The sequence below is a fragment of the Cherax quadricarinatus genome, chromosome 78, assembly GCF_038502225.1.
Source record: "Cherax quadricarinatus isolate ZL_2023a chromosome 78, ASM3850222v1, whole genome shotgun sequence".
In the NCBI taxonomy this organism is placed as follows: domain Eukaryota; kingdom Metazoa; phylum Arthropoda; class Malacostraca; order Decapoda; family Parastacidae; genus Cherax; species Cherax quadricarinatus.
Genome location: NC_091369.1, coordinates 7,920,581 through 7,947,808, shown reverse-complemented (window position 1 = coordinate 7,947,808; position 27,228 = coordinate 7,920,581). Strand labels below are relative to the sequence as shown.

The 27,228-nt window shown below is 48.1% G+C and overlaps 1 protein-coding gene across 1 annotated transcript in view; it reads right to left on the bottom strand.

Moving 5' to 3' along the window:
- LOC128701659 (uncharacterized) overlaps positions 1-27,228 on the bottom strand; it is a 135,114-nt gene that overhangs the window by 33,942 nt on the left and 73,944 nt on the right. Inside the window, exon 2 of the mRNA XM_070101655.1 lies at positions 9,735-10,909. Coding sequence (XP_069957756.1) covers positions 9,735-10,908 — 1,174 coding nt within the window. The 5' untranslated portion in view covers position 10,909. The remainder of the gene's footprint in view (positions 1-9,734; positions 10,910-27,228) is intronic.

Below are 27,228 nucleotides of genomic sequence, written 5' to 3'. Positions count from 1 at the left end.
TTCCTTCTTCCTCCTTCCTCTTCCCACACTCCTCCTCTTCCCACACCCCCTCCTCCTCCCTTCCCACACCTCTTCCTCTTCCCACCACACCTCTTCCACACCTCTTCCTCTTCCCACCACCTCCTCCTCTTCCCACACCTCCTCCTTCCTCTTCCCTCCTCCACACCTCCTCCTCTTCCCCACACCTCCTCTTCTCTTCTCTTCCCACACCTCCTCCACTCCTCCCACACCTCTTCCTCTTCCCACACCTCCTTCCTCTTCCCACTTACCCTCCTCCTCTTCCCACACCTCCTCCTCCTTCCCACACTCCTCCTCACACCTCCTCTTCCTTCACCTCCTTCCTCTTCCACCTCCTTCCTCTTCCTACACCTCCTCCTCCTCTTCCCACACCTCCTCCTCACTCCTCCCTCTTCCCTCCTTCCCTCTTCCCACACCTCCTCCTCTTCCCACACACCTCTTCCTACTTCCCTCTCACACCACCTCCTCCACCACACCTCCTCCTCCACCACCTCCTTCCCACACACCTCCTCCTCTTCCCACACCTCCTCCTACCTCACACCTCTCCCCCTATTCCCACACCTCCTCCTCTTCACCACACCTCCTCCCCTCTTCCCTCCTCTTCCACCTCCTCTTCCCTTCCCCACCTCCTCCTCTTCCCACACCTCCTCCTCCTTCTTCCCACCTCTTCCTCTTCCTCTTCCCACACCTCCTCCTCCTCTTCCCCTCCTCCTCCCTTCCCACACACCTCCTCCTCTTCCCTCCTCCTCCTTCCACACCTCCTCCTCTTCCCACACCTCCTCCTCTTCCCACCCACTCCTCCTCTTCCCACACCTCCTCCTCACCACCTCCTCCTCTTCCCACACACCTCCTCCTCTTCCCACACCTCCTCCTCACACCTCCTCCTCTTCCACACCTCCTCCCTCTTCCCACCATCCTCCTCTTCCCACACACCTCCTCCTCTTCCCACACCTCCTCCTCTTCCCTCCTCCTCTTCCACCTCCTCCTCTTACACCTCCTCCTCTTCCCCCTCCTCCTTCCCACCACCTCCTCCTCTTCCCACCACCTCCTCCACACCTCCTTCCCACTCCTCCACCTCCTCCTCTTCCACACCTCCTCCTCTTCCCCACTCCTCCTCTTCCACACCTCCTCCTCTTCCCACACCTCCTCCTCTTCCCACCTCCTCCTCTTCCCACACCTCCTCCTCTTCCCTCCTCTCACACCTCCTCCTCTTCCCACACCTCCTCCTCTTCCCACCTCCTCCTCCTTCCCACCTCCTCCTCTTCCCTCCTCCTCTTCCCACACACCTCCTCCTCTTCCCACACTCCTCTTCACCACCTCCTCCTCTTCCCACCTCCTCCTCTTCCCACACTCCTCCTCTTCCACCTCCTCCTCTTCCACCACCTCCTCCTCTTCCCACCACACCTCCTCCTCTTCCCACCACCACCTCCTCCTTCCCTTCCCTCCTCCTCTTCACACCTCCTCTTCTCCTCACACTCCTCCTCCTTCCCTCCCTCACACCACCTCCTCCTCTTCCACATTCCCTCCTCCTCCCCACCTCCTCCTCTTCCCACACCTCCTCCTCCTTCCTTCACACCTCCTCCTCTTCCCACACACCTCCTCCTCTTCCTCCTCTTACCCTCCTCTTCCCCACACCTCCTCTTCCCACACCTCCTCTTACCCCTCCTCCTCTTCCCACACACCTCCTCCTCTTCCCTCCTCTTCCCACACACCTCCTCTTCACACCTCCTCTCTCTTTCCTTCCCACACCTCCTCCTCCCACACCTCCTCCTCTTACCTCCTCCTCACACTCCTCCTCTTCCTCCTCTTCCCCACACCACCTCCTCCTTCTTCCACACCACCTCCTCCTCTTCCACACACCTCCTCCTCTTCCCCACCTCCTCCTCTTCCACCTCCTCTTCCCCACACCTCCTCCTCACCTCCTCTTCCCTCCTTCCTCTTCCCACACCTCCTCCTCTTCCCCCACACCTCCTCTTCCCACTCCTCCTCTTCCACACCTTCCTACCCTCCTTCCTCACACCACCTCCTCCTCTTCCCACCTCCTCCTTCCCACTCCTCTTCCCACCTCCTCCTCTTCCCACACTCCTCTTCCCACCTCCTCTTCCACACCTCCTCCTCTTCCCCCACCTCCTCCTCCTTCCTCCTCCTCCTCCTCCTTCCCACTCCTCTTCCCACCCCACACCTCCTCCTTCTTCCCACTCCTCCTCTTCCCACCTCCTCCTCTTCCCCTCCTCTTCCCACACCTCCTCCTTCTCCCTCACACCTCCTTCCTCACCTCCTCCTTCCCCTTCCTCTCACACCTCCTCCTCTTCCCACACCACCTCCTCCTCTTCCCTCCTCCTCTTCCCACTCCTCCTCACCTCCTCCTTCCCACACCTCACCTCCTCCTTCCCACACCTCCTCCTCTTCCCTCCTCCTCTTCCCACACACCTCCTCCTCTTCCACACACCTCCTCTCCCACCACTCCTCCTCTTCCCTCTCCTCTTCCCACACACCTCCTCTTCACCCCACCTCCTCCTCTTCCCACACCTCCTCCTCTTCCCTCCTCCTCTTCCCACACACCTCCTCTTCCCTACACCACCTCCTCCTTCCCCACCTCCTCCTCTTCCACACACCTCCTCCTCTTCCCACCCCTCCTCTTCCACACCCCTCCTCCTCTTCCCACACCTCTCTTCCCTTCCTTCCTCCTCCTTCCACCACCCCTCCTCCTCTTCCCACTTCACCTCCTCCTCCTCCTCTTCCCCACCTCCTCCTCTTCCCACACCTCCTCTTCCCACACCCTCCTCCTCTTCCCCACACCTCACCTCCTCCTCCCACACCTCCTCCTCTTCCACACCTCCTCTTCCCCCTCCTTCCTCCTCCTCCTCCTCCCACACCTCCTCCTTCCCACTCCTTCCTCTTCCCACCACACCTCCTCCCTTCCCTTCACTCCTCCTCTTCCCCCACCCCTCCTCCTCTTCCCCACTCCTCCTCCTCCTCCTCCTTCCACACCTCCTCCTCCTTCCCTCCCTCCTCTTCCCACACACCTCCTCCTCTTCCACACCCTCCTCTTCCCCCCCACACCACCTCCTCACTCCTCCTACACCACCTCCTCCTTTCCACTTCCTCTCTTCCCTCCTCCTCTTCCCCCCCTCCTCCTCTTCCCCACCTCTTCCCCCCCACCTCTCCTCCCCTCCTCCTTTCCACCTCCTCCTCTTCCACACACACTCCTCCTCTTCCCACACCTCCTCCTCTTACACCTCCTCCTCTTCCCACACCACCTCCTCCTCTTCCCACCCTCCTCTTCCCACACCACCTCCTCCTCTTCCCACACCTCCTCCTCTTCCACACCTCCTCTTCCATCCCCCTTCCCACTCCTCCCCCACCTCCTCCTCCTCCCTTCCCACACCTCCTCCTCTTCCCACACCCCTCCTCTTCCCCCCACCCCTCCTCCTCTTCCCACACACCTCCTCTTCCCACACCTCCTCCTCCTTCCACTCCTCCTCTTCCCACACCACCTCCTCCTCTTCCCACTCCTCCTCTTCCCCACCCTCCTCCTCCCCACCTCCTCCTCTTCCCACCCTCTCCCCCACCTCCTCCTCTTCCCCACCTCCTCCTCTTCCCACTTCCTCCTCCTCTTCCCACACCCCTCCTCCTCCCCTTCCCACTCCCTCCTTTCACCCTCCTCTTCCCACCTCCTCCTCTTCCCCACACCTCCTCCTCACACCTCCTCCTCTTCCCACCTCCTCCTCTTCCCACCTCCTCCTTCCCACACTCCTCCTCCTCTTCCCTTCCACTCCTCCTCACCCCTCCTCCTCTTCCCCTCCTCCTCTTCTTCCTCTTCCCCACCTCCTCCTCCCCCACACCTTCCCCTCCTCACACACCCCTCCCTCTTCCTCCACACCTCCTCCTCTTGACACCTCCTCCTCTTCCACACACCTCCTCTCCCTTCCCCACTCCCCTCTTCCCTCCTCTCCTCCTCCTCTTCCCCCCTCCTCCTCTTCCCACTCCTCCTCCATCCCCTCTTCCCCACACCTCCTCCTCTTCCCCCACCTCCTCCTCTTCCCACACCTCCTCCTTCCCCCCTCCTTCCACTTCCACCTCCTCTTCCCCTTCCCCTCCTCCCCTTCTCCTCTTCCCCACCTCCTCCTCTTCCCCTCCCACACCACCTCCTCTTCCCCTCCCCTTCCTTCCCTCCTCACCTCCTCTTCCCTCCTTCCCACACCTCCTCCTCTTCCCCCCTTCCTCTTCCCACCCTCCTCCCACACCTCCTCCTTCCCACTCCTCCTCTTCCCCTCCCACCCCCCTCCTCCTCTTACCACCTCCTCCTCTTCCCACTCCTCCTCCACCTCCTCCTCTTCCCACACCACCTCCTCCTTCCCTTCCCCACACACCTCCTCCTCTTCCCACACCACCTCCTCCTCTTCCCACACACACTCCTCCTTCCCACACCTCTCACCTCCCCTCCTCCTCTTCCCACACCCCCTCCTCCTCTTCCACCTCCTCTCTTCCCCACACCCCTCCTCTTCACACACCTCCTCTTCACCTCCTCCTCTTCCACTCCTCTTCCCACACCTCCTCCTCTTCCCCCCCTCCCTCCTTCACACACCTCCTCCTTCCTCCACCTCCTCCTTCCCTTCCACACCTCCTCCTCTTCCCACCCCCCTCCTCTTCCACCCCTTCCTCTTCCACACTCCTCCTCTTCCCACCCTTCTTCCCTCCCCTCCCTCCTCCCACCACCCTCCTTCCTCTTCCCACACACCTCCTCTTCCCACACACCTCCTCCTCTTCCCACACACCTCCTCCTCTTCCCACACACCTCCTCCTCTTCCCACACACCTCCTCCTCTTCCCACACACCTCCTCCTCTTCCCACACACCTCCTCTTCCCACACACCTCCTCCTCTTCCCACACACCACCTCCTCTTCCCACACACCTCCTCTTCCCACACACCTCCTCCTCTTCCCACACACCTCCTCTTCCCACACACCTCCTCCTCTTCCCACACACCTCCTCCTCTTCCCACACACCTCCTCCTCTTCCCACACACCTCCTCCTCTTCCCACACACCTCCTCCTCTTCCCACACACCTCCTCCTCTTCCCACACACCTCCTCCTCTTCCCACACACCTCCTCCTCTTCCCACACACCTCCTCCTCTTCCCACACACCTCCTCCTCTTCCCACACACCTCCTCCTTCCCACACACCTCCTCCTCTTCCCACACACCTCCTCCTCATCCCACCCTCCTCCTCTTCCCACACACCTCCTCATCCCACACCTCCTCCTCTTCCCACACCTCCTCCTCTTCCCACACACCTCCTCCTCTTCCCACACACCTCCTCCTCTTCCCACACACCTCCTCCTCAACCCACACACCTCCTCCTCTTCCCACACACCTCCTCCTCTTCCCACACACCTCCTCCTCTTCCCACACCCTCTCCTCTTCCCACACACCTCCTCCTCTTCCCACACACCTCCTCCTCTTCCCACACACCTCCTCCTCTTCCCACACACCTCCTCCTCTTCCCACACACCTCCTCCTCTTCCCACACACCTCCTCCTCTTCCCACACACCTCCTCCTCTTCCCACACACCTCCTCCTCTTCCCACACACCTCCTCCTCTTCCCACACACCTCCTCCTTCCCACCACCTCCTCCTCTTCCCACACACCTCCTCCTCTTCCCACACACCTCCTCCTCTTCCCACACACCTCCTCTTCCCACACACCTCCTCCTCTTCCCACACACCTCCTCCTCTTCCCACACACCTCCTCCTCTTCCCACACACCTCCTCTTCCCACACACCTCCTCCTCTTCCCACACACCTCCTCCTCTTCCCACACACCTCCTCTTCCCACACACCTCTTCCTCTTCCCACACACCTCCTCCTCTTCCCACACACCTCCTCTTCCCACACACCTCCTCCTCTTCCCACACACCTCCTCCTCTTCCCACACACCTCCTCCTCTTCCCACACACCTCCTCCTCTTCCCACACACCTCCTCTTCCCACACACCTCCTCCTCTTCCCACACACCTCCTCCTCTTCGCACACACCTCCTCCTCTTCCCACACACCTCCTCCTCTTCCCACACACCTCCTCTTCCCACACACCTCCTCCTCTTCCCACACACCTCCTCCTCTTCCCACACACCTCCTCCTCTTCCCACACAACTCCTCCTCTTCCCACACACCTCCTCTTCCCACACACCTCCTCCTCTTCCCACACACCTCCTCTTCCCACACACCTCCTCCTCTTCCCACACACCTCCTCTTCCCACACACCTCCTCCTCTTCCCACACACCTCCTCTTCCCACACACCTCCTCCTCTTCCCACACACCTCCTCCTCTTCCCACACACCTCCTCCTCTTCCCAAACACCTCCTCCTCTTCCCACACACCTCCTCCTCTTCCCACACACCTCCTCCTCTTCCCACACACCTCCTCCTCTTCCCACACACCTCCTCCTCTTCCCACACACCTCCTCCTCTTCCCACACACCTCCTCCTCTTCCCACACACCTCCTCCTCTTCCCACACACCTCCTCTTCCCACACACCTCCTCTTCCCACACACCTCCTCCTCTTCCCACACACCTCCTCCTCTTCCCACACACCTCCTCCTCTTCCCACACACCTCCTCCTCTTCCCACACACCTCCTCCTCTTCCCACACACCTCCTCCTCTTCCCACACACCTCCTCCTCTTCCCACACACCTCCTCCTCTTCCCACACACCTCCTCCTCTTCCCACACACCTCCTCCTCTTCCCACACACCTCCTCCTCTTCCCACACACCTCTTCCCACACACCTCCTCCTCTTCCCACACACCTCCTCCTCTTCCCACACACCTCCTCCTCTTCCCACACACCTCCTCCTCTTCCCACACACCTCCTCCTCTTCCCACACACCTCCTCCTCTTCCCACACACCTCCTCCTCTTCCCACACACCTCCTCTTCCCACACACCTCCTCCTCTTCCCACACACCTCCTCCTCTTCCCACACACCTCCTCCTCTTCCCACACACCTCCTCCTCTTCCCACACACCTCCTCCTCTTCCCACACACCTCCTCCTCTTCCCACACACCTCCTCTTCCCACACACCTCCTCCTCTTCCCACACACCTCCTCCTCTTCCCACACACCTCCTCCTCTTCCCACACACCTCCTCCTCTTCCCACACACCTCCTCTTCCCACACACCTCCTCGTCTTCCCACACACCTCCTCCTCTTCCCACACACCTCCTCCTCTTCCCACACAACTCCTCTTCCCACACACCTCCTCCTCTTCCCACACACCTCCTCCTCTTCCCACACACCTCCTCCTCTTCCCACACACCTCCTCCTCTTCCCACACACCTCCTCTTCCCACACACCTCCTCCTCTTCCCACACACCTCCTCCTCTTCCCACACACGTCTTCTCAGCCATTATTCAGACAGCTCTCAGGTCAATAATTTACCTTTTCAGTGTGATGTCTTCAAGACTATTACACCCATTGTACTCACCTAATTGTGGTTGCAGGGGTCGAGACTCAGCTCCTGGCCCCGCCTCTTCACTGATCACTACTGGATCCTCTCTCTCTCTGCTTCCTGAGCTTTATCATACCTCTTCTTAAAACTATGTATGGTTCCTGCCTCCACTACTTCACTTGCTAGGCTATTCCACTTGCTGACAACTCTATGACTGAAGAAACACTTCCTAACGTCCCTGTGACTCGTCTGAGTCTTCAGCTTCCAGGTGTGACCCCTTGTTCCTGTGTCCCCTCTCTGGAACATCCTATCTCTGTCCACCTTGTCTATTCCCCGCAGTATCTTGTATGTCGTTATCATGTCTCCCCTGACCCTTCTGTCCTCCAGTGTGTGTGTGTGTGTGTGTGTGTGTGTGTGTGTGTGTGTGTGTGTGTGTGTGTGTGTGTGACTGTGTGTAATCACCTATTTGTGGTTACAGGGGTCGTGGCTTAGCTCCTGGCCCCGCCTCTCACATGCCCCAGTCCCAGTAAACGCTTGCTCCGCATACTGTGTCATACCAAATCGTCTCGTTACTGTGCACCTCTCAGGTCGTTCATACAAAATTATATCAATATCTCTGAGTATTTTATGAAATGTTATTATTTCTTCCCTGATTTTCAGCTTTTTTGCTGTTGTAAGATAACTTTCTTCATTACCATATTGAATCTTGCGTCTGATGAGGCCATTGCTTTCTTGTGGATGATGCTACCAGCAAACAAAGGTGCCTAAGTCTTTATGGACTTCGCTATGTTTCGCTGTTTTGTTTTTTTCTCAATGTTATTTATTTTATTTATTTATTTATTTACAATTTAAGCATACATACAGAGGTACAAAAAAATACAGATAAGAGCAGCATGCCAAAGCCACTTATACTATGCATAGCATTTCGGGCTGGCTTAAAATTAACTAAGCAATGATGAAATCAGTGATAATACATTGAATTTATAAACAGGTAGTGTTTCTTTTATATTTACAGGTAATGAATTCCATATTTTAGGGCCTTTTATGTGCATTGAGTTTTTGCATAGCGTGAGATGGACACGAGGAACATCAAAGAGTGATCTGTGCCTTGTGTTATGGTCATGTGTTCTGTTGAGGTTGGCAAGGAGATGTTTGAGGGGAGGGTTAATATCAGAGTTAAGTGTTCTATGTATGTAATAAGTGCAATAATAAGTATGGATGTTTTGTATGGTGAGTAGGTTGAGTGTTTTGAATATTGGTGGAGTGTGCTGCCTGTAGTGAGAATTTGTTATCATTCTAACTGCAGCCTTTTGTTGGGTAATTAGTGGTCTGAGATGGTTAGTTGTTGTTGAGCCCCATGCACAAATTCCATAGGTGAGATAGGGGTAAATAAGAGAGTGATATAGGGCCAGGAGGGCTGACTGTGGAGCATAGTACCGTATCTTCGATAGTATGCCTACAGTCTTGGAAATTTTCTTAGAAATTTGTTGTATATGTGTATGAAATTTGAGTAGATTATTTATATTCGTAATTATCTATAATCCTTTATCCTTAAATTTGGTTCTCCACGTTGCTCCTCCAGTCCAAATATCATAATTGATTTTTCCCTATCATAGTCTCTGATTCATAAGTTACAGGACCTCACTTATCCACTACGATTGTAGTTGTGTGTGTATGTATACATATGTGTTTGTTTGTAGGTGTGTAAGTTTATTTCGGTACACGTGCATATAAATACAGTTATTATATATAATTTAGCATATGTGTAAATCAGATGTGTGCGTGTACGTGTGTCTCTCGTCTTCCCTTGAGAGTGCGTTGCATCCTTCACAAACTGACGTCTGGGTCAGGGAAAGGGTATGGGGGATCCTACATAGCCAGTAACGAGGGTAAATTCTAAACAAATTTCCCCAATATTTGATCGTTGACTTACCTCTCAGAACACTGGGCCTCTCCGTGCCTCCATCCCTGTGTTGACACTGGTCACTGATGGAGTCACGAGAGAACCTCTCTTATATATATTTGTTCTCTTCTTGAATAACGAAAGTATATGGTAGTGTTAGCAGCATAAAGGACAGGAGCTCAATTAATGGGATAAATCATAGTAGGTTAAGGGTGATGTAAGGATAAAAGCAGCAGTTCACTGCTGCCTTTATCCTTACATCACCTCCTTCATTCAGTGTGAGGTGCGGGTGAAGTTAGAGGGCGATATTTTTTTGTGGGGAATTGAATAGTAAAGAGGTTGTGGGTACTAATGAGAACTCACCCATTTCGTCGATGAGCGGCGCCATTTTGAGCGTGGCCCCCACCAAGATGACTGACATGAGGAGGAGGATAAGTCCTGTGGCCATGATGGACCAGCGGACTTTTCTAGGCATCTCCTCCTCTTCCTTCCGTCGCCGCACCCGTTCCTTCGCCGCCTTCAGAGCCTCATTATCAGTGCTCCGACGAGTCCTCTTCCGCCTGGTCTTGCTCTGAGTCTCAGGTCCCAGGGTACGGAGACTTTTATGGAGCTCCTTAATCTCGGCGGCCTCCAGGTCGACGGCACTGAGGTTGATGAGGGAGCAGGAGATGGTGGAGAGGAGCGGTGCTCCAACATTGGCAGGAATGGTGTTGGCTGTGTAGTCGTAGCCATTAACCAGGTCTTGTGGGCTGGGACAAGTGTCACCTGGAGCAGCATACTCTGTAAGGACGGTCTGACCGGCGGCTTCTGCTTGGCTATGGGCGGCGTCGGAGGTGAAGGAGTGCGGCGAATAGTCCAGGATGCTGCACCCGGGATTGCGGCTGCTGTTGCGGGACTGCGGCCGAGAGAAGTCGGTTGTGGAGATATCATCGTAAGTGTCGATGGTTGACTGACGCAAAAGACAGAGGCTCTGATTATCGGAAGCGCTGTGTATGGATGACTGACGCGTCAGTCTTAAAGATGACGACGATTCAGTTGTTACCTGACGCTGTAGCTCTCGTACGAGGCGCCTCGTCGAGTCTGCAGACTCTTCGGTGTCCTGACGACGCAACTCCCGCGAGTACCTCTTCGAGTAACCAGAGTCAGAAGAGTCGGTGGTCCATTGCCGCCTTAGTTCCCGCGTCTTCGTTCGTTTTTCGGTATCGCTTGACTCCGTATTGCGCTGTCTTCGGAGTTTGACCTGTCGGTGCGGGCGAGAGACGTCGCTGTTGCTGCTTAGAGATTCCTGATGGCGGAGGTAGCGCCCCCCACGGGCGCTGTGTGGGCGTTCCAGGCCCACCAAGTCGGCCCCCCACAGCTGGGCAGTGTGGGCCATGTACCGGAAGCAGTTGTCGGGACCGAAGACATCGTCATCTTGGGTAGGGGAGCCCAGGAGCTCATCGTCAGTGCTAGTGGCCTTATCCTCACACACCACCACCACCACCGCTGCCTCACCACCATCCTCACTCATTGTTACCGACGGTACCTGACCACCCATGCTGAAACACCCATACACACTGTTACTATTGCCACTTTACAGTTAATACTGCCACTTCACACACTGCTACTACTACCTCACATACTGTTACTACTGCAAACTCACACACTGCTACTACTACTACTTCTACCTCACATACTATTACCACTACTGCTAACTCACATACTGCCTCAGGGACTCACAGGAATATCTATCTTGTACTCAAAAGAAAACGAGTGCTACAGGGCACTCGTGGTTATCCATAAGCAAACATAAACATCAAACAACAGATGCATTAAAAGGGATACAGTGTCTATGATTTTAATAAGCTCCTCGCGCTTGATATTATTACAGCCTCTGAACAAGGTGTCTGTCAGGCCTCGGTGAATTGTAAGCAGTCTCTCAGTACAGTCTTGTTGATGGAAGCCAGCAGTAAGCCAGCAGTGAGCCAGCAGTTGCTTAACCCCTGAGTGGGTTACCCCTTGACGAACAAAGCCCCTTTTTTTCGTTGATTTCGCCGCCGAATTACCAGTGAAATTCAAGAAGGGCAGGAAATAGGCCACTACCCTCCCGTGTCTGTCTTCAAGAGGGAGCTGGACAGGCACCTCAAGTCAGTACCTGATCAGCTGGGCTGTGGTTCGTACGTTGGTTAGCGTGCGGTCAGCAGTAACGGCCTGGTTGATCAGGCCCTGATCCACCACGAGGCCTGGTCATGGAGAGGGCCGCGGGGGCGATGACCCCCGAAAGACCCTCCAGGTATACTCCAGGTTCCTAGGCAGTGTTCCTGCTGTCACTGAAGGGGACACACCGCTGACAACTGTCTGGTAAATATCAGGTATAATTACTCCCACAAGAGAGAGGACATTAAGGATTTCTGTCGGAACAAAAAGATATTGGACATACATGATGAGCATTCTTACACGTCACCCACCCAGCTACTCTTGTCTCAGCTCAGCAGGTGGTTTCATGCATTACACAAGACCACTGAGCTACGTCCCAGTGGCTGCTTCGGTGTCCTACCCGTCTCAAAGACAAACTTCTTACTCAACTATTGTCAAGTTGAACACGAACATAAGGAACCAGTCTATCAGCATCCTGTCCACCAACATTAGACGCTTCATTACCAAACTTGGAGATCTCAACCACAGTTTCTTGAATATTCATCATCCTGACATGATTGCCTTTGTTGAAACATTTTTAGATGACAGGACTTCGGTTCTGCAAGAATTGCAGGCTACACCTCATGGATGAGACGAGACAGGCAAGGACAAGGAAAAGGAGGTGGTGTTGCTGTATGTTCTTCTAAAAGTGTACATGCCCAGCTCATTGATGTTGCCATCATTAATCACCTGGAGATAATGTTCTCTAGGCTATGCATAAATCCTAGTGCCTCCATACTAGCATGCGCAATGTACAGACCTCAATGGCAGCAAGCAGACCTTATCAACTTCCTGATGTAAAATGTGAACACTTTTCTGCCTCAACACAAATGTCAACACATTATAACTGTTGCGGACCTCAACCATCATCTTTTACCAAGGGATTATGATGACCTTCTTACAGTGTTTGACATTAAAAACTTTACTGACTTCCCTACTCATATCTTTGGCTCCTCTCTTGACCCGCTAGTGATTGATCTAACTGGAGGCATAGTCACTTGCAAATCTCTTGGCTATGTTGGCTCATCTGACAACAAGGTTGTCTTACAATAGTGACGATACCAACAGAACTAGGTGAAGAATCATCATGCTCAACCTAGCTGTGGGAGAGAGGAAACCAGCCGGACCTTTACTCTGAGCTCACCACCTCAGATTGTAATGATCTTTCTCCAGGGCGATGATAACCAAGTGAATGCCTTCACTAAACATATCCTTACTCTACAATACAAGTACATCCCTCACCGGCATTACGTAACGAAGCCTTCAGAACAGTCTTGGTCTGGCTTTCATTGCTTAGGGGCTGGTACTATTAAGTACAAGGCTTGGAAAAGGTATGAGAACCATTCAACTATTTATAACAGGACCTGCACAGGCAACCTTGTCGGCTTATGAAGTCCAAAACCAGACTATTTCTAGAGGAAGGAAGATAAAAGAAACACTGGCATCAGGAAGAGTGGAGTTTAAAACTGGTGGTCCATGGTCAGGGAGCGACGAAGACATTAACCTGATATTATACATCTGAAGTGACAGGATGGGACCGTCTTTACTATCAGTCAGTTTGATGAACACTTTCCTGCCAAGACAATAATCCAGTTAGGGAACCTCCCTGGCGAGCCGCAAGAACTGAGTCAAAATTGTCAGAGGTGGCGATAAACCGTAATGAAATATATCTCCTTAAATTCCTGGACCAAAGAAAGGCTGTGGGCCAAGATGAGCCCATGACTGCTACGTAGATGCGCAGACGAGCTAGCATCACCTCCATCTATCAGCACTGCCTAGCAGTGTAAATTATTTACTCTGTGGAAAGAAGCAAATGTAGTCACTGTTCACAAAAAGAAGAGCAGAGCGGAAATCAGCCACTACAGAGCAGTGTCACTGCTGTCAGTCACTAGCAAGATCCTTGAGACAATATTCTCAGGGCAGATGACTGTTTTTTTTTTCACTACCACCCACCTCTTTGTGACTGTCTATATAACTTTAGTAAGCCATCTGTGATGGTGGTAGTGGCCACCCACCACCACCACCACCACCATCACAATAATCACCATTCCACCACCACCACCACCACTGACGCCACCACCACCACCATCACAATAATCACCATTCCACCACCACCACCACCACCACCACCACCACCACCACCACCACAACTGACGCCACCACCACCACCATCACAATAATCACCATTCCACCACCACCACCACCACCACCACCACCACCACCACCACCACCACCACCACCACTGACGCCACCACCACCACCATCACAATAATCACCATTCCACCACCACCACCACCACCACTGACGCCACCACCACAACCATCACAATAATCACCATTCCACCACCACCACCACCACCACCACTGACGCCACCACCACCACCATCACAATAATCACCATTCCACCACCACCACCACCATCACAACAATCACCACCCCCACTGGCAACACCACCACCATCACAACAATCACCATTCCACCACTACCACCACCAGCACTGGCAACACCACCACCACCATCACAACAATCACCACCACCACTGGCACCACCACCACCATCACAGCAACCACCATTCCACCACCAACTCCCACAAGCCCCATATAACTCCATTAATGCTGACATCAGAGCTAAGTATAGGATAATGCTGACATCACTGCTGAGGATAACATAATGCTGACATCACTGCTGAGTATAACATAATGCTGACATCACTGCCGAATATAACATAATGCTGACATCACTGCTGAATATAACATAATGCTGACATCACTGCTGAGTATAACATAATGCTGACATCACTGCTGAGTATAACATAATGCTGACATCACTGCTGAGTATAACATAATGCTGACATCACTGCTGAGTATAACATAATCTCTCAAAACGATCTCATTTTACGCCCGAAGTGGAGAAGAGAGAACATAAAACTTTTATTGACAAGAGAAATGAGAGAGAGATAGGAAGGGGAGAGAGAGAGAGAGAGAGAGAGAGAGAGAGAGAGAGAGAGAGAGAGAGAGAGAGAGGAAGGGGAAGCAACGGTGAAGAGGAAATGGTAGTGAGTAGCTGGAGTATTTTAAATCGTGTCCTGACGTATCCTGTCGTGTCCTGACGTGTCCTTTCGTGTCCTGACGTGTACTGTCGTGTTTTACACTCGTACGATTCGTGTTTACGAACGATTAGGTTCTGGAATCCCACTGACACTTACATAAGTACCAGACATCCACTCTTAATATCATTTCCTTTAAATCAGCATTCCCAGAAGATTAACTACCTGGTATTAACAGGAAGATTAACTACCAGGTATTAACAGGAAGATTAACTACCTGGTATTAACAGGAAGATTAACTACCTGGTATTAACAGGAAGATTAACTACCTGGTATTAACAGGAAGACTAACTACCTGGTATTAACAGGAAGATTAACTACCTGGTATTAACAGGAAGATTAACTACCTGGTATTAACAGGAAGATTAACTACCAGGTATTAACAGGAAGATTAACTACCTTGTATTAACAGGAAGATTAACTACCTGGTATTAACAGGAAGATTAAATACCTGGTATTAACAGGAAGATTAACTACCTGGTATTAACAGGAAGATTAACTACCTGGTATTAACAGAAAGATTAACTACCTGGTATTAACAGGAAGATTAACTACCTGGTATTAACAGGAAGATTAACTACCAGGTATTAACAGGAAGATTAACTACCTGGTATTAACAGGAAGATTAACTACCTGGTATTAACAGGAAGATTAACTACCTGGTATTAACAGGAAGATTAACTACCAGGTATTAACAGGAAAATTAACTACCTGGTATTAACAGGAAGATTAACTACCAGGTATTAACAGGAAGATTAACTACCTGGTATTAACAGGAAGATTAACTACCTGGTATTAACAGGAAGATTAACTACCTGGTATTAACAGGAAGATTAACTACCTTGTATTAAGAGGAAGATTAACTACCTGGTATTAACAGGAAAATTAACTACCAGGTATTAACAAGAAGATTAACTACCAGGTATTAACAGGAAGATTAACTACCAGGTATTAACAGGAAGATTAACTACCTCGTATTAACAGGAAGAGTAACTACCAGGTATTAACAGGAAGATTAACTACTTGGTATTAACAGGAAGATTAACTACCTGGTATTAACAGGAAGATTAAGTACTTGGTATTAACAGGAAGATTAACTACCTGGTATTAACAGGAAGATTAACTACTTGGTATTAAAAGGAAAATTAACTACCTGTTATTAACAGGAAGGTTAACTACCTGGTATTAACAGGAAGATTAACTACCTGTTATTAACAGGAAGGTTAACTACCTGGTATTAACAGGAAGGTTAACTACCTGGTATTAACAGGAAAATTAACTACCTGTTATTAACAGGAAGGTTAACTACCTGGTATTAACAGGAAGATTAACTACCTGGTATTAACAGGAAGGTTAACTACCTGGTATTAACAGGAAGGTTAACTACCTGGTATTAACAGGAAGATTAACTACCTGGTATTAACAGGAAGGTTAACTACTTGGTATTAAGAGGAAGGTTAACTACCTGGTATTAACAGGAAGGTTAACTACCCAGAGTTAACAGGAAAGTTAACTACCCAGTGTTAACAGGAAAGTGAACTACCCAACATTAACAGTAAGGTTAACTAACCAGAGTTAACAGGAAGAACTAGAGGGTGGAGGTCGCAACACAAGAAAGTATTGGAGACACTGCAAATATAAGAGAATAAGTGAGATGATATTATGAAGACTGAACCACCACCAACCTGACTCTTGTTGTTGGTACTACAAACACGAGTGACTGGAACTTAGAGTGACTGACACTCAGAATGACTGACACTCAGCATGACTGACACTCAGAATGACTGACACTCAGAATGACTGACACTCAGAATGACTGACACTCAGAATTACTGACACTCAGAATGACTGACACTCAGAATGACTGACACTCAGAATGACTGACACTCAGAATGACTGACACTCAGAATGACTGACACTCAGAATGACTGACACTCAGAATGACTGACACTCAGCATGACTGACACTCAGAATGACTGACACTCAGAATGACTGACACTCAGAATGACTGACACTCAGAATTACTGACACTCAGAATGACTGACACTCAGAATGACTGACACTCAGAATGACTGACACTCAGAATGACTGACACTCAGAATGACTGACACTCAGAATGACTGACACTCAGAATGACTGACACTCAGAATGACTGACACTCAGAATGACTGACACTCAGCATGACTGACACTCAGAATGACTGACACTCAGCATGACTGACACTCAGAATGACTGACACTCAGAATGACTGACACTCAGAATGACTGACACTCAGCATGACTGACACTCAGAATGACTGACACTCAGAATGACTGACACTCAGAATTACTGACACTCAGAATGACTGATGACTGACACTCAGAATGACTGACACTCAGAATGACTGACACTCAGAATGACTGACACTCAGAATGACTGACACTCAGAATGACTGACACTCAGAATGACTGACACTCAGAATGACTGACACTCAGAATGACTGACACTCAGAATGACTGACACTCAGAATGACTGACACTCAGAATGACTGACACTCAGAATGACTGACACTCAGAATGACTGACACTCAGAATGACTGACACTCAGAATGACTGACACTCAGAATGACTGACACTCAGAATGACTGACACTCAGAATGACTGACACTCAGAATGACTGACACTCAGAATGACTGACACTCAGCATGACTGACACTCAGAATGACTGACACTCAGCATGACTGACACTCAGAATGACTGACACTCAGAATGACTGACACTCAGAATGACTGACACTCAGCATGACTGACACTCAGAATGACTGACACTCAGAATGACTGACACTCAGAATGACTGACACTCAGAATGACTGACACTCAGAATGACTGACACTCAGCATGACTGACACTCAGAATGACTGACACTCAGAATGACTGACACTCAGAATGACTGACACTCAGAATGACTGACACTCAGCATGACTGACACTCAGCATGACTGACACTCAGAATGACTGACACTCAGAATGACTGACACTCAGAATGACTGACACTCAGAATGACTGACACTCAGAATGACTGACACTCAGAATTACTGACACTCAGAATGACTGACACTCAGAATGACTGACACTCAGAATGACTGACACTCAGAATGACTGACACTCAGAATGACACTCAGAATGACTGACACTCAGAATGACTGACACTCAGCATGACTTACACTCAGAATGACTGACACTCAGCATGACTGACACTCAGAATGACTGACACTCAGAATGACTGACACTCAGAATGACTGACACTCAGCATGACTGACACTCAGAATGACTGACACTCAGAATGACTGACACTCAGAATGACTGACACTCAGAATGACTGACACTCAGAATGACTGACACTCAGCATGACTGACACTCAGAATGACTGACACTCAGAATGACTGACACTCAGAATGACTGACACTCAGAATGACTGACACTCAGCATGACTGACACTCAGAATGACTGACACTCAGAATGACTGACACTCAGAATGACTGACACTCAGCATGACTGACACTCAGAATGACTGACACTCAGAATGACTGACACTCAGAATGACTGACACTCAGAATGACTGACACTCAGAATGACTGACACTCAGCATGACTGACACTCAGAATGACTGACACTCAGAATGACTGACACTCAGAATGACTGACACTCAGCATGACTGACACTCAGAATGACTTACACTCAGAATGACTGACACTCAGAATGACTGACACTCAGAATGACTGACACTCAGAATGATTGACACTCAGAATGACTTACACTCAGAATGACAGATACTCAGAATGACTGACACTCAGAATGACTTACACTCAGAATGACTGATACTCAGAATGACTTACACTCAGAATGACTGACACTCAGAATGACTGACACTCAGAATGACTGACACTCAGAATGACTGACACTCAGAATGACTGACACTCAGAATGACTTACACTCAGAATGACTGATACTCAGAATGACTGACACTCAGAATGACTTACACTCAGAATGACTGATACTCAGAATGACTTACACTCAGAATGACTGACACTCAGAATGACTGACACTCAGAATGACTTACACTCAGAATGACTGATACTCAGAATGACTTACACTCAGAATGACTGATACTCAGAATGACTGGTTGTACGATGAGAAGGATGGACAGTATTTCCTTTCTGGACTGATTGTCGTTAATCCTGGAATACCCGGGATGCAACCTGGAGGGTGTTGAGGGGGTCAACGCCCCCGCGGCCCGGTCCATGACCAGGCCTCGTGCTGGATCAGGGCCTGATCAACCAGGCTGTTACTGCTGACCGCACGAAACCAACGCACGAACCATATCCCGCAGAGGAAAAATCAGATTGGAAGTTGTTAAAATGGTAACTCCCAAAACAACGTAAAAAGCAACTCGAATAATTTAAAAAGTGATAAAATTGGTGAAGTGGGCCAGGAATAGAGGGAAATGGGATATAATAAGTGGAGTGGTCCTGGAGTGATGGAAACTGTCAGCACAATAAGTGGAGTGGTCCTGGAGTGATGGTAACTGACAGTATAATAAGTAGTGTGGCAGCACAATAAGTGGAGTGGTCCTGGAGTGATGGTAACTGACAGTATAATAAGTAGAGTGGTCCTGGAGTGATGGAAACTGACAGTATAATAAGTAGAGTGGTCCTGGAGTGATGGTAACTGACAGTATAAGTAGAGTGGTCCTGGAGTGATGGTAACTGACAATATAATAAGTAGAGTGGTCCTGGAGTGATGGTAACTGACAGTATAATAAGTAGAGTGGTCCTGGAGTGATGGTAACTGACAGTATAATAAGTAGAGTGGTCCTGGAGTGATGGTAACTGACAGTATAAGTAGAGTGGTCCTGGAGTGATGGTAACTGACAGTATAATAAGTAGTGTGGTCCTGGTGATGGTAACTGATAGAGTGGTCAAGTGATAGGTAGTGATGGTAACTGACAGTATAATAAGTAGAGTGGTCCTGGAGTGATGGTAACTGACAGTATAATAAGTAGAGTGGTCCTGGAGTGATGGTAACTGACAGTATAATAAGTAGAGTGGTCCTGGAGTGATGGTAACTGACAGTATAATAAGTAGAGTGGTCCTGGAGTGATGGTAACTGACAGTATAATAAGTAGAGTGGTCCTGGAGTGATGGTAACTGACAATATAATAAGTAGAGTGGTCCTGGAGTGATGGTAACTGACAGTATAATGAGTAGAGTGGTCCTGGAGTGATGGTAACTGACAGTATAATAAGTAGAGTGGTCTGGAGTGATGGTAACTGACAATATAATAAGTAGAGTGGTCCTGGAGTGATGGTAACTGACAGTATAATAAGTAGAGTGGTCCTGGAGTGATGGTAACTGACAGTATAATAAGTAGAGTGGTCCTGGAGTGATGGTAACTGACAGTATAATAAGTAGAGTGGTCCTGGAGTGATGGTAACTGACAGTATAATAAGTAGAGTGGTCCTGGAGTGATGGTAACTGACAGTATAATAAGTAGAGTGGTCCTGGAGTGATGGTAACTGACAATATAATAAGTAGAGTGGTCCTGGAGTGATGGTAACTGACAGTATAATAAGTAGAGTGGTCCTGGAGTGATGGTAACTGACAGTATAATAAGTAGAGTGGTCCTGGAGTGATGGTAACTGACAGTATAATAAGTAGAGTGGTCCTGGAGTGATGGTAACTGACAGTATAATAAGTAGAGTGGTCCTGGAGTGATGGTAACTGACATAGAGTGGTCCTGGAGTGATGGTAACTGACAGTATAATAAGTAGAGTGGTCCTGGAGTGATGGTAACTGACAGTATAATAAGGAGTGGTCCTGGAGTGATGGTAACTGACTATAATAAGGAGTGATGGTAACTGACAATATAATAAGTAGAGTGGTCCTGGAGTGATGGTAACTGACAGTATAATAAGTAGAGTGGGTCCTGGAGTGATGGTAACTGACTGGAGTGATGGTAACTGACAGTATAATAAGTAGAGTGGTCCTGGAGTGATGGTAACTGACAATATAATAAGTAGAGTGGTCCTGGAGTGATGGTAACTGACAGTATAATAAGTAGAGTGGTCCTGGAGTGATGGTAACTGACAGTATAATAAGTAGAGTGGTCCTGGAGTGATGGTAACTGACAGTATAATAAGTAGAGTGGTCCTGGAGTGATGGTAACTGATAGTATAATAAGTAGAGTGGTCCTGGAGTGATGGTAACTGACAGTATAATAAGTAGAGTGGTCCTGGAGTGATGGTAACTGACAGTATAATAAGTACAGTGGTTCTGGAGTGATGGTAACTGATAGTATAATAAGCACAGTGGTCCTGGAGTGATGGTAACTGGCAGTGTAATAAGTACAGTGGTCCTGGAGTGATGGGAACTGAGAGTATAATAAGTACAGTGGTCCTGGAGTGATGGGAACTGAGAGTGGAACATAGAACAAAAACAATTGAACAAAAGAAGATGGAGGACATTTAGTGAGAGGGCTGAGTGGGAATAGAAAGTGTATTGGTTGGGAAACCTATCTGAAACTGGAATGGGAATCGGCAGGGGAGTTGGAATTGGAATGGGACCAGAAACATATTGGTCCAGAGACTACATGAGAAGGTTCTTGTGTTTGTTAATGTGTTTGTTAATGTCTTTGTTAGTGTCTTTGTTAATATGTTTGTTAATGTGTTTGTTAATGTGTTAATGTCTTTGTTAGTGTCTTTGTTAATATGTTTGTTAACCTGTTTGTTAATGTGTTTGTTAATGTGTTTGTTAATGCCTTTGTTAGTGTCTTTGTTAATATGTTTGTTAACATGTTTGTTAATGTGTTTGTTAATATCTTTGTTAGTGTCTTTGTTAATATGTTTGTTAACGTGTTTGTTAATGTGTTTGTTAATGTGTTTGTTAATGTGTTTGTTAATGTGTTTGTTAATATGTTTGTTAATATGTTTGTTAATGTGTTTGTTAATGTCTTTGTTAGTGTCTTTGTTAATATGTTTGTTAACATGTTTGTTAATGTGTTTGTTAATATCTTTGTTAGTGTCTTTGTTAATATGTTTGTTAATGTGTTTGTTAATGTGTTTGTTAATGTGTTTGTTAATGTGTTTGTTAATGTGTTTGTTAATGTGTTTGTTAATGTGTTTGTTAATGTGTTTGTTAATATGTTTGTTAATGTGTTTGTTAATGTGTTTGTTAATGTGTTTGTTAATGTGTTTGTTAATATGTTTGTTAATGTGTTTGTTAATGTGTTTGTTAACGTGTTTGTTAATGTGTTAATGTGTTTGTTAATGTGTTTGTTAATGTGTTTGTAAATGTGTTTGTTAATGTGTTTGTTAATGTGTTTGTTAATGTGTTTGTTAATGTGTTTGTTAACGTGTTTGTTAATGTGTTAATGTGTTTGTTAATGTGTTTGTTAATGTGTTTGTAAGTGTGTTTGTTAATGTGTTTGTTAATGTGTTTGTTAATGTGTTTGTTAATGTGTTTGTTAACGTGTTTGTTAATGTGTTAATGTGTTTGTTAATGTGTTTGTTAATGTGTTTGTAAATGTGTTTGTTAATGTGTTTGTTAATGTGTTTGTTAATGTGTTTGTTAACGTGTTTGTTAATGTGTTTATTAATGTGTTTGTTAATGTGTTTGTTAATGTCTTTGTTAATGCCTTTGTTAGTGTCTTTGTTAATATCTTTGTTAACATGTTTGTTAATATGTTTGTTAATGTGTTTGTTAATGTGTTTGTTAATGTGTTTGTTAATGTGTTTGTTAATGTGTTTGTTAATGTGTTTGTTAATGTGTTTGTTAATGTGTTTCTTAATGTGTTTGTTAATGTGTTAATGTGTTAATGTGTTTGTAAATGTGTTTGTTAATGTGTTTGTTAATGTGTTTGTTAACGTGTTTGTTAATGTGTTTATTAATGTGTTTGTTAATGTCTTTGTTAGTGTCTTTGTTAATATCTTTGTTAACATGTTTGTTAATGTGTTTGTTAATGTGTTTGTTAACATGTTTGTTAATGTGTTGGTTAATGTGGTTGTTAATGTGTTTGTTAATGTGTTTGTTAATGTGTTTGTTAATGTGTTTGTTAATGTGTTTGTTAATGTGTTTGTTAATGTGTTTGTTAATGTGTTTGTTAATGTCTTTGTTAATGTGTTTGTTAATGTGTTTGTTAATGTGTTTGTTAATGTGTTTGTTAATGTGTTTGTTAATGTGTTTGTTAATGTCTTTGTTAGTGTCTTTGTTAATGAGTTTGTTAATGTGTTTGTTAATGTCTTTGTTAGTGTCTTTGTTAATGTGTTTGTTAATGTGTTTGTTAATGTGTTTGTTAATGTCTTTGTTAGTGTCTTTGTTAATGTGTTTGTTAATGTGTTTGTTAATGTGTTTGTTAATGTGTTTGTTAATGTCTTTGTTAGTGTCTTTGTTAATGAGTTTGTTAATGTGTTTGTTAATGTGTTTGTTAATGTGTTTGTTAATGTCTTTGTTAGTGTCTTTGTTAATGAGTTTGTTAATGATTTTGTTTATGTGTTTGTTAATGTGTTTGTTAATGTCTTTGTTAGTGTCTTTGTTAATGAGTTTGTTAATGTGTTTGTTAATGTGTTTGTTAATGTCTTTGTTAATGTCTTTGTTAGTGTCTTTGTTAATGAGTTTGTTAATGAGTTTGTTAATGTGTTTGTTAATGTGTGTGTTAATGTGTTTGTTAGTGTCTTTGTTAATGAGTTTGTTAATGTGTTTGTTAATGTGTGTGTTAATGTGTTTGTTAATGTCTTTGTTAGTGTCTTTGTTAATGAGTTTGTTAATGAGTTTGTTAATGAGTTTGTTAATGTGTTTGTTAATGTGTTTGTTAATGTGTTTGTTAATGTGTTAGTGTCTTTGTTAATATGTTTGTTAGTGAGTTGTGTCTCTCAACTTAATTTTGACATCAATAGGGTGTAAGAGGGTGTAAGAGGGTGTAAGAGGGTGTAAGAGGAAGTAAGAGGGTGTAAGAGGGTGTAAGAGGGTGTAAGAGGGTGTAAGAGAGTGTAAGAGAGTGTAAGAGGGTACAAGAGGGTACAAGAGGGTTTAAGAGGATGCAAGAGGGTGTAAGAGGGTGTAAGAGGAAGTAAGAGGGTGTAAGAGGGTGTAAGAGAGTGTAAGAGAGTGTAAGAGGGTACAAGAGGGTACAAGAGGGTGTAAGAGGATGTAAGAGGGTGTAAGAGGGTGCAAGAGAATGTAAGAGGGTGTATAAAAAGTCAAAAGGGTGTTGGCAAGGCTTGAATGGGTGTAGATAAGGTTGAAGAAGGTGCAGACGGTGTGGGAATGTGGGGAGGGTTTGGGTAAGTAGGGGTGTGTGTTGTGGATGTGTGTGGGTGTGGAAATGTGTATAGAGTGTAGGTAAGTAGGGGGTGTTGTGGGTGTATGAATGTGGGGAGAGTGTGGATAAGTAGGGGGTGTTGTGGGTGTGTGTGGGTGTGGGAATGTGGGGAGGGTGAGAGTGAGTGGGGTGTGGGTGAATAAGGTGTGTGTTGTGGGTGTGGGAGTGGTGGGGGAGGTAGTGTTTTATGGTGGGGTACAAACTATTGTTAGAAATTGACTAATTCAAACTAGTTCTATGTTGAATACAACACTCTCTCTCTCTCTCTCTCTCTCTCTCTCTCTCTCTCTCTCTCTCTCTCTCTCTCTCTCTCTCTCTCTCTCTCTCTCTCTCTCTCTCTCTCTCTCTTTCTCTCTCTTTCTCTGTTAAAGAAAGAGGAAATTTAAATAATTGCTGGTTAATTCAATTAAAGCATTATGGTCCAGCAAGGTTGGTCCAGCAAGGCTGGAAAGGTTGGTCCAGCAAGGCTGGAAAGGTCGGTCCAGCAAGGCTGGAAAGGTCGGTCCAGCAAGGCTGGAAAGGTTGGTCCAGCAAGGCTGGAAAGGCCGGTCGGTCCAGCAAGGCTGGAAAGGTTGGTCCAGCAAGGCTGGAAAGGTTGGTCCAGCAAGGCTGGAAAGGTTGGTCCAGCAAGGCTGGAAAGGTTGGTCCAGCAAGGCTGGAAAGGTCGGTCCAGCAAGGCTGGAAAGGTTGGTCCAGCAAGGCTGGAAAGGTTGGTCCAGCAAGGCTGGAAAGGTCGGTCCAGCAAGGCTGGAAAGGTCGGTCCAGCAAGGCTGGAAAGGTCGGTCCAGCAAGGCTGGAAAGGTCGGTCCAGCAAGGCTGGAAAGGTTGGTCCAGCAAGGCTGGAAAGGTCGGTCCAGCAAGGCTGGAAAGGTCGGTCCAGCAAGGCTGGAAAGGTTGGCCCAGCAAGGCTGGAAAGATCAGTCCAGCAAGACGTTTCGGTGGACGGTGGTCCGAAACATCTCCTCTGGACTTCCTGTAAAAACCACACGTGACTGATTTTAGTGGATATAGGGAACGTTTCAGTCAGGGAGACTCTCAGGAAACGTTTCTTAACGACGTGTCGCACGTTTACATCGTATAATAGTGCGGGACACGTCGATAATTCACAGTTTTATTTATCTTTGATTTACCATCTGGTGAGAGAGAGAGAGAGAGAGAGAGAGAGAGAGAGAGAGAGAGAGAGAGAGAGAGAGAGAGAGAGAGAGAGAGAGAGAGAAGGGTGGTAGTGGGGGTGGTGGGGGGTTATGGTGGGGGATGTTAAAGAGGACACTACCATCAGCTGTGCTGGAGAGGGGACGCTGTCTCTCCCCTCTCTCACCCCCAACACTATCACCCCACCACCATCACTCCACCACCATCACTCCACCACCATCACTCCACCACTATCACTCCACCACCATCACTCCACCACTATCACTCCACCACCATCACCAACCACCATCACTTCACCACCATCACCCACCACCATCACTCCACCACCATCACTCCACCACTATCACTCCACCACCATCACCAACCACCATCACTTCACCACCATCACCCACCACCATCACTCCACCACCCTCACCCACCACCATCACTCCACCACCATCACTCCACCACTATCACTCCACCACCATCACCAACCACCATCACTTCACCACCATCACCCACCACCATCACCCACCACCATCACTCCACCACCATCACCAACCACCATCACTTCACCACCATCACCCACCACCATCACCAACCACTATCACTTCACCACCATCATCCACCACCATCACCCCCCACCATCACTACACCACCATCACCAACCACCATCACTTCACCACCATCACCCACCACCATCACCAACCACCATCACTTCACCACCATCACCCACCACCATCACCCACCACCATCACTTCACCACCATCACCCACCACCATCACTTCACCACCATCACCCACCACCATCACCCACCACCATCACTCCACCACCATCACCCACCACCATCACTTCACCACCATCACCCACCACTATCACTCCACCACCATCACCAACCACCATCACTTCACCACCATCACCCACCACCATCGCCCACCACCATCACCCACCACCATCACCATCCACTATCACTTCACCACCATCATCCACCACCATCACTTCACCACTATCACTCCACCACCATCACCCACCACCATCACTCCACCACCATCACCATCCACTATCACTTCACCACCATCACCCACCACTATCACTCCACCACTATCACTCCACCACCATCACTCCACCACCATCACCCACCACCATCACTTCACCACCATCACCCACCACCATCACCAACCACTATCACTTCACCACCATCAACCACCACCATCACCCACCACCATCACTCCACCAACATCACCAACCACCATCACTTCACCACCATCACCCACCACCATCACCCACAACCATCACTCCACCACCATCACCCACCACCATCACTCCACCACCATCACCCACCATCATCACTCCACCACCATCACCAACAACCATCACTTCACCACCATCAGTCCACCATCACCCACCACCATCACTTCACCACTATCACTCCACCACCATCCCTCCACCACCATCACCCACCACTATCACTCCACCACCATCCCTCCACCACCATCACCCACCACCATCACTCCACCACCATCACCAACCACCATCACTTCACCACAATCACTCACCACCATCACTCCTCCACCATCACCCCCATTACATGGCCCTGAAGGCATGGGGTCAGTAAAACTAGCTGGTAAGAACTGGGAGATCTGACCAGGAGCCGTGAATCGACCCATTCCAACACAGCTAGGCGAATGCAACGAATACGTATGTCACTAACATACCTGCGAGTCTGTGTGAGAGAGAGAGAGAGAGAGAGAGAGAGAGAGAGAGAGAGAGAGAGAGAGAGAGAGAGAGAGAGAGAGAGAGAGAGAGAGAGAGAGAGAGAGTGCTCCTCCGGCGTCCTCACAGGAGCGTTGATCTCAACGACAAATATTGACGTACAAGGAAACACATTTACGTTATTTTCCCGACGTACGACGGAAGTGAGCGATAGTCAGTGAAAACTGACGCCAAGAGTGAGAGAAAAAGATAGTAAGGAGAGAGAGAGTTAGGTAAGACACATATGCAACAGTTAGGTATCTTTATTTCGAAACGTTTCGCCTACAGTAGGCTTCTTCAGTCGAGTACAGAAAAGTTGATAGAAGCAGAAGATGCTTAGAGA